This window comes from Carya illinoinensis, chromosome 14, assembly GCF_018687715.1.
Source record: "Carya illinoinensis cultivar Pawnee chromosome 14, C.illinoinensisPawnee_v1, whole genome shotgun sequence".
NCBI lineage: Eukaryota > Viridiplantae > Streptophyta > Magnoliopsida > Fagales > Juglandaceae > Carya > Carya illinoinensis.
Window position 1 is genome coordinate 22,929,664 of NC_056765.1, and position 9,606 is coordinate 22,939,269.

Below are 9,606 nucleotides of genomic sequence, written 5' to 3' on the forward strand. Positions count from 1 at the left end.
AAACATATAACTTTTGTGCATCTCCTTCTTCACACAATTTTCTTTTTTTTAATTTTCTAAATAATTTTCGAGATTCTTATCAATACAACTAATGTTAAAATTACCACCTAATTCTTTGCTCAATGCCGACATTATCTTCCGTGTCGATACACTGGACTCATTCAAAGTAAGAATGAGTTTTTTTTAGACACGTGTCACCCCTCTATGTCTACGGAGTAAGTTAGTACTTCTCGGTGCGAGTAGCTCATGGTTGTATTTAGGCACAAACTCACATATTGTCCACCTTTCGCCATCCTTTTTTATACATATCGTTGCTTTACACTCAATCTTGGTTTCAGCAAGGACAAGAATTTTTCGTCCTTTTTGTTTGAGACTCTCATGCCTAAATCCTTCCCTTATGCAAGCATAGTTTACTCCAATAAGTTTTCTGTCCTCTTTTGATAATCGAGTATGGTTGGTCTTCATTACAAAACCTCTTCATCTTGCATATGGCTTATAAAATGCTTGGGCGTCTTCTACTTCATTAAATTCCTTTTCAACGAATGGTTCAAAAAGACCACTACTGGAAGTGGAAATCACATTGACTCCATCTCTATCTCCCACATTCACCCCATTTTCCAAATTCACTTGATCTACACGATCTTCCATATTCACACCATCTCCAACATCCAATCCATCTCCTACATTCATATCACATTGCTCTTCCATGATTTCAGCATCAATATTTTCATTTTCAACTTGTGGACAGTTTCTCTCATTAGTATATCAACTTCATCACTATCCAAACTCGACATAAGATCCTTCATTCTAACATAAAGCAATGCAATCAATAAAAAATAACACGGCCAAAACACTACCACAATAAACTCCAAAATTTATTTCTCCCTTAAAATATATATTATTTGTCTGTAAATGCGAAGGTTTACTCATTAATCAATATATATTATTTCTATCTAAATCGGATAGCAGGCTACCACTAGACAATTCAAGTCCATACTCACTAGTACTCTCTCTGCCCTAACCAATTGGGTAATGTGGACTATCAGACACCACAAGCTCTATCTACGTATTTTAAAAATAAATAGAAAGGACTTTGTAATCCTTTTTTTCATTAAAATTAAGTCTGAATTCTTCGTTCTTTTCCCTGAAATAAAGCTCTATGCATACTTTTTACTTTTTCCATCTTTGTATATAGATGTCCTTTTGGAATTATTAGGAGATTCCCAAAATTAAAGCATCTCAAAAAATATCCTAAGAAATTAATTTGTCTCTAAACATCTGGTAATAAGCCGACATTCTCTACCCCAAGAAATTAATACAACACAAAGCATAAAGGATAAACCGATACTCACTATCTCAAACCAACATTCTCTACCCTAGAAATTAATAAACCGACATTCATAATGTATAAAAGACAGATTTTTACACTACAACATACCATGTGATTTGCAGTTCACTAGAAATCGATGAAAGTATTGATGCTGAACGTGCGATGGTTCGCGTGGTCTAAAGGCCTACCTAACATGCGACAACGGTGGGTTCTGTCGGTCTCGTCTGGAGCTTCTCTACCGAGACTGAGTCGTACCGCATGCAGCGGCGTGTGTTTGAATATGGACAAAGTGGGTTGATGGTTCTAAGAGGGAAGAATACACGGGTCATTAAGGGTCTTGGTTTTTGAATTTTGCTATGGTGAAATGCAGTCAAGATATGAGTTGTGTGCTTAGTTGATGTGTCATCTCCCTATTCGCTTCCATTAAACTCACGTTCTAGGATCTGCCATTCCAAAGAGGAACTTTTTAAATATTATTGTGAGACATGGATTCGTAGATAGTTGAGTTTGATTTTCGATGCCACCAAGATAATCTCAATTCAATATGGGAATCAAAATTTACGGCTGATTTACAATAATTAGATCGATCTTAACATGTCTTGCAAATTTGCAATTTTTGTACTTTTTGTTACAATTGCAATATAGACTCTCCCCAACATATTAGTTTTACACTAATAATACTGGTATTGAAATATTTCGATCCCTTGTCTAAATCAAAAAGGTCACCAAAATGGAATTTAAAATTTTGCTTCCGACTTTTGTAAAAAGCTAAAAAACTTCTGTCTTTTAGATTTGCTACTACCGTCTGATGTCCATGCCTTGCACATATTCCACATTTTCCCATTCAATGGACATACTAGAATTATACTCGAATTTGTATATTTTACTTATTTATTTTTTCCGACTGATAAATATATATATATATATATATATATATATATTGCTATACATATATTTGATGTGAAGAATTATATTTAGTCCTAGTATGATTTAGGTTTATCTAGTATATCTAAATTATTGGTGCTAATGATCACTTGCCAATTCTATTTAGTAGCCAATAATAAAATTGGAGATTTTATCTTATAAAGTTGCAACATATTAAAAATAATGATTTAATATAATCATGGAATCATAGACTTCTTATTAATATGTCGATACACATGGTGTATTGCACTGCATGGACTCAATGAATAGACATTCTAAGAAATTTTACTTCAATTAAACTTGTTATTTACATTCATTAATGGCAATAACTCTTAATCTTATTAAATTAATGACCGAATTGTCATTTATGTCCTTTTGAGTTTGGCATTTAGTATGTGATATTGAATTTATTTCTTTGAGAAGAAAATTAACAATGATTAAATTATTTGCTTGTGACTCAAGGAAAGATGTAACAAATAAGGTGACACTTAGGATACTTTATGAATGGAGGGCATTTATAACTTTAGTGAATTGGGATATTCTTTTTTTTTTTTTTTTCCTCAAGAAAAGGGAAGGTGGGAGTGATCAGTGTAGCAACCTTTCTTGGGCGTGATCATAGGAGCCCCTCCCTACTGCAGAATGTCCAGTTTGAGCCATAACTATTGTCCCAAGAACGAGCCTCTCACCACAGCACCTCCAAAATATCTAGTTGGTCCAAAGTCCATCCCTTGGCCTTTACAATTAACTAATCCTAGAGTAGAGTGCAATTATAATTGTACGGTGATAATTCTTTGTTTTGGAATAACAGTCTCAATTAGACAAGGAAAAAGTAATTCATAATGGAGCTCATAACAAAAATATCAAGGGACTACTAGTATACAACTATTACACAACAAAAAAAATTACACAACAATCAAATAAAGTTTTTTTATAAGAAATTTTTTACTTGTTGTATTAAATTAAAAATATATATTATTTTATTGTAAAATATTAAAATTGTTGCAACCGTATTAATTCTCAAATAAAATAAACAAAAATACTCATTGAACAACTTTAACACATGAATTTAACATTAAAAATTTTAATTTTTAAAAATCTTTATATTGTTGATTAATGTTAGATTCACATGCTTAAATTAAAATAAAAATTACTTTTAATATTAATTGTATTAAAGCGAAGCAAACCATTATATTGGAAAAATTCTAAACATAAACCTAAGCACCAAATTTATTTTTAATTTTTTTTATTTATTTTTTTCTTTTATCAAATATTTAGTATATGGATAATGAGTAGAAAAAATTAATTAGTTTAAAAAGAATAAATTTAAAATAATTAAAATAATTAAAATAAAAATAATAAAAAAATACTTAGACTTATGTACAGCAAAACTCTATGCTTTGAACTTGTGGCTAAAAACCTTGTGCTGAAGTTGCATGCACAAACCATGAAAGTTGATTAGATAACTTCCTCTTTTGAAGAAAAGAATTAATAACACAAGTCCTCTCCGTAAGGTAGAGGTTTCCTACTTTGTCTCTTGACAAAGCTTATGTCTCTTGAACGATAGTTCATAGAGAGGTGATCTGTTTCTCGTGTTTCTTTATTTCTCAATATAGACTAATGGCCGACGAGCTAGCATCGATATGGAGCTCCCTGAAACTAACCGAAGAGGAGCAACAAGAACTGGTCCTGCCAGAGGAGGCAATCCAGTCCATAAAACAGAGAGGAAGTCACTGCCTTTTTGCCCTCAACCTGAATGACAGAAGTGTTAACTGAGAGGCTTTCAAGACCACAATGGCTAAGGTGTGGAATTTGGAAGGTTGGATCACTTTCAAGGAAATAGGATTCAACAAGTTTCTCATAGAATACCAACTGCTCTCAGATAAGAGGAAGGTGCTCCAAGGTAGACCATGGTCCTTTGACTGGCACCTTATATGCATGAAGGACTTCGAAGGTGACTTGGCCCCAAACGAGATTATCTTCAAAACTGAACCATTCTGGGTACAGTTACACAATGTACCATTCGCAGTAATGGATGCAGAACAAGGAGAAGAACTGGGTTCAGTGATTGGTAAGGTTCACAAAGTCGAAACAGATGATCAGGGCTGTGGATGGGGGAGGCACCTCAGAATCAAGGTGGATGTCGACATAAATAAACCTCTCCCTAGAGGAAAGATGATCAAAGTGAGAGGAAAACAGTGCTGGATTTATTTCAAGTACGAACGCCTCCCACATTTCTGTTTCAAATGTGGGAAACTTATGCACATGGGAGGCAAGTGCTCAAGTCAAAACACACCCAACCAATCCCAGGATTAGTATGGTCAATGGATGCGAGCCTCTCAAGTTCCTTCCCAGATTTTCTCAACTAAGAAGTATGGTGGATCATCCGAACAGTCCTCACAAGACAAGTCCTCTCCGATGCAACCAAAGGCAGCAGAGGCCCAGAAGGACAACTCAGCATGGTCCAGCTTAGGTGCAGAGGGGGAAGCTACCAGTCAGAACACTACAGATGGAGTACAGAAGCATGGAAGAAGCCTTACCCTGACATGTTAGGCTGACCAGTCATGGAACGGTTCAGAAATAGAAGCCAACTGTCAAGCCAAGGTTCACGAGGGTCTCTCTCAGCAAGAAAACTCAAAAACCAAAAGAAAAGAGCTACCTCATCTCTCCTCAAGCCCTCTGACACAAGTAAGGAACACTAACCAAGTCTTACCTTTCCACTTACAAGATAGTGATATGTGTGTAGAGCATAGTACACAACCAAACACCTCTAGTACCTGTAAGCCACCCAACTCTGTCCTTTTCAAGGAAATTGTAACACGGGAAAGTGGAAGTGCAACTAGAGAGGGTACTAAGTGGAAAAGGAAAGCTAGGAAACAACTTCCCATCCTAGCTGACATAACCAACCAACAACTCATACCTTCCTTTTCCCCGAATCTCAAAATGGCAGCTTATGGAACTGAGACTAGATCCAGAAACAGATTATCAAAGAAACAAAAAATTGAGGTAACAACTGTTTTGCAACCAATCAATGAACCAGAGGTGGTGGCTGTGCAACAGCCCCACCTATCCAAATGATTTGCTTAAGTTGGAATTGCCGGGGGCTTGGGAACCCCCGGACAATTCATGAGCTTCTCCAACTGGCGAAGACTAAGACCCCACACAGGGTTTTTCTTATAGAAACCAAGTGCTCTAGTGAAAAGATGGAAACAATCAGAGTTAAAATGGGTTTTGATCACTGTTTTGCTGTAAAGAGTGTTGGAAGAAGTGGTGGTTTAAGCCTCTTGTGGAATTCAAGTATAAAGGTGAAGGTGGATACCTATACCAACTGGCACATTTTAGTTTATGTAAAACTGCCAAATGCTGATAAGTCATGGCTTCTAACGGGTTTCTATGGCCACCCTAATACAGCTAAGAGAGCTGAAACTTGGCAAATTCCTAAAGCATTAAAACCAGCACCTCAAGTCCTGTGGTTGTGCTTTGGTGATTTTAATGAAATAACTTGCTTAAGTGAAAAATATGGGGCAGCTATAAGACCATATAAGCAAGTTAGGGATTTCAGACAAACTCTAGCACAATGTGAGCTAAATGACTTAGGTTTTCAGGGGGATAAGTATACATGGGCTAATAATAGAGAGGGGAGTAATTTCACCAAGGAGAGACTTGATAGAGTACCTGGGAACTCCTCCTGGATTGACAATTTCGAGGACCACTCAGTGCAGCACCTAGCTACTTACTCATCAGACCACAAGCCTCTATTGATATCCTTGCAAACACAAAATTACAGGCCAAGTAAAAAAAGAATTTTCAGATATGAAGCTAAATGGAGAACAAAGGAAGGATGTGAAGCACAAATCAAAAGATCCTGGGAGGATATCTAAGGGTCCATGGTCAGTATTGACAGCACTTTGCAAAAATTGAGAAACTGCAAAATCTGTCTGAAGAAGTGGAGCAAAGACCAGCACAAGAAGGACAAAGCTGCCCTACAGTCAAAGACTAAGTTGCTAAACCACCTAAAAGACCAAAATGAAGGCCAGAACTATGATGAAATCAGAGCCATTCAGAAGGCAGTGGACCAGTTACTGGATGAGGAAAATACAATGTGGAAACAAAGAGCAAAACAGAATTGGCTTAAGGAAGGTGACAGAAATACTTCTTTTTTTCACAAATGTGCAAATCAAAGGAGAAAGTACAACTCCATCTCCAAGATCCAAAATGGGGCGGGGCAGGAGGTAACTAGTAAGGAAGGTATAAGTGGAGAGATACAAAATCATTTCAAAACAATCTTCACCTCTTCTATACCAAACAGCATACAAGCTTGCCTGGAATCACTTCCTTGCAAAATTACTACTGGAATGGCAGAAGTGCTAGGCCAGGATTTTACAGAGGTGGAGGTTAGGGAGGCTATTTTCAGTATGAACCCTTTGGGTTCCCCGGGGCCAGATGGGTTTCCAGCAGTATTTTTCCAAGATCATTGGTTGATAGTGGGTCCAAGAATTACAGAAGCAGCTCTCTCAGCCCTGAATGATAGCAAGTGGTCTAATGGGATGAATGAAACATTTATTGCCCTTATCCCCAAGAAAGCAAACCCCCTGCAGGTAGCAGATTACAGGCCTATCAGTCTCTGCAATGTTTTTTACAAAATCATTGCAAAGACTATAGCCAATCGGCTAAAAGCAGTGCTACCAGGCCTCATATCCCTTACACAGACAGCCTTTGTTCCAAACAGATAGATCACAGACAACATAAAGTGTCTTATGAGGCTCTACACACAATGAAATCAAGACTAAAAGGAAAAGAAGGTTATATGGCACTCAAGCTTGATATGAGTAAGGCATATGATAGGATAGAGTGGGTTTTTCTGAGGGAAGTCCTGAAAAAGATGGGATTTGATCAGCATTGGGTTAACCTACTAATGAATTGTGTAGAAACAGTCTCATATTCAATCCTCATTAATGGGGAAGCTCAAGAAAAATTTGTTCCATCAAGGGGTTTAAGGCAAGGGGACCCTTTATCCCCTTATTTATTCTTCATGTGTGCTGAAGTTTTAAGTAGTATGCTGAATCAAGCCGAGAGAAACAAGATCATTACTGGCCTACCTATCAGAAAATCAAAGTTATCCATTAACCATTTGTTTTTTGCGGATGACAGCATCCTTTTTTGCAAAGCCAATTCCATTGAATGGAGCAACCTCTATTTCTTGCTGGAAAAGTATGAAAATGCTTCTGGCCAAAAGCTAAACAAAGAGAAAACCTCCATTTTTTTCAGTTCAAACACCCGAGAGGAAACCAAAGAAATTATCCTCAGCATAGCAGGGATAAGGGGCACCAATGTGTATGAAAAATATCTCGGGTTACCAGCCTTAGTTGGAAGGTACAGGAGCCAATCTTTCAGAGGTTTGATCGACAAAGTGCAACCCAAAATTTCTAACTGGAAGAATAAATTTATGTCTCAAGCTGGTAAAGAGGTACTTATTAAAGCAGTCATCCAAGCCATACCAGCATACAGCATGGGCATTTTCAGGCTTCCTAAGAGTTTAGTGCAAGAACTCAGCAAGCTAGTCAGAAATTACTGGTGGGGGCAACAGCATCAAGAAGCCAAAATAAATTGGGTCAGCTGGAACCAGATGAAGAAGGGTAAGAGCAATGAGGGACTCGGTTTCAGAGACTTCTCAAATTTTAATTTAGCTCTATTAGCCAAGCAAGGCTGGAAGCTAGTCACTAATTCATGTTCATTAGCAGCACAAGTTCTGAAGGAGAAGTATTTTCCAAATGGCAAGTTCCTCACGGCAAAAAAAAGGACACAACTCTTCCTTTGTGTGGCAAAGTTTCATGGCAGCCAGACCTTTATTGTGGGAGGGGATGATGTGTAGAATAGGGAATGGTAAATCAACTGAGATATGGAAGGACAAGTGCTCCCCATTCCTACTACTTACAAGCCTCAAGAGTCACTTAGATTCATGCATGCGAGTACCAAAGTTTCCATGCTGATTGATGAAAATACTTCACAGTGGAAGAGAGACCTGGTAACCACCATGTTTTCCAAAAAGGAGGCTGACGCTATTCTGAAAATCCCTATCAGCCCACTGTCCAAGCAAGACAGTTTGTATTGGAGGTGTACATCTTCGGGCTACTTTACAGTCAAATCAGCTTACCACTTAAAGAATGAACTGGAAGATCGACTTAAGGGTCAGACATCAAAAGCCAGCACACAACAAGGCCCGTGGTCTAGTCTATGGAGATTAAACATTCCAAATGCCACTAAAATTTTCCTGTGGAGAGCTTGTCTAAATGCATTTCCTACTCGTGCTAATCTAAAGGTAAGGAAAGTGGTGGAAGACTCAGCTTGTCCTATCTGTTCCCAACCATCTGAGACCATTGAACATGTATTGTGGGAATGTCCCTCAGCAAGGGATGTATGGTCATTGAGTAGTAGGAAGTTTCAAAAGGCCAGCATAGGTTCCTTTTCTTTTGTAGAGAAACTTGAGGGCTTAGTGGAATCTAAGGAGACAGAAGAACTTCAAACTTTTGCTATAACTGCTTGGAACATATGGAAAAGAAGAAACGAAGTAATCTTCCAGGGGCACCTCACTCATCCTTCTGCAGTAGTAAGCCATTCAAAGCAACTGGTGGAAGATTTGCAGAAGCTGTCAGTGAACAAGAAGGCAGTGGTGCTGAAGCAACAAACCAACCAAGCGTGGGAGGCTCCCTCTCAAGGTAAAATTAAGGTAAACTGGGATGCTTCAGTAGATAAAGTTTCATGCAAAGTGGGAGTAGGGGTTATACTACGTGACTGGAATAGCAGTGTGCTAGCAACGCTGCGTATGGAGCAGGATTTGTTCCCTGATCCCCACATGGCAGAAGCCTTTGCAGTCCAACAGGCTGTTTTGTTCTGCAAATCTTTTGGCCATCGGGATGTTGCTCTGTAGGGGGACTCCTTGCTAGTGGTGGAAGGCCTAAAATCTAAGTCAAATGCTCTCAATTATGTAGGCCAGATTGTAGCAGACACCAAAGAAATTCTCAACACGTTTAGTTCATGGTCAGTAAGGCATGTTGTAAGGGCAACCAATGTAGTTGCTCATGCCTTGAGTAGGGATGCTTTTAGAATTAGTGGTCAGACCACTTCTTTTGTACACATCCCACCTTGTATTCAAACTATGGTGACATAGATATTAATACAAGTCATACAAGTCTCTTTTCAAAAAAAAAAAGAAACTTCCTCTTTTGAGTCCATCACAGATAGGATAGCATCTTTTACATCAAGGAAATTGTACATCATGAGAGGATCTTTCTTTCATGGGTAGACAGCGGAGTTTATGCGACGTGTAGTAGTAATATCACTGCCCAGGCGATTGT

General features: G+C 38.1%; 1 protein-coding gene across 1 annotated transcript; it reads left to right on the plus strand.

The window, feature by feature from the left end:
• The first annotated feature begins 5,325 nt into the window (after positions 1-5,325).
• Positions 5,326-6,132, plus strand: LOC122293696. The gene has a single exon (XM_043102202.1). It carries the CDS (start codon positions 5,326-5,328, stop codon positions 6,130-6,132), a length of 807 nt encoding a protein of 268 aa, XP_042958136.1.
• Positions 6,133-9,606: the final 3,474 nt, after the last annotated feature.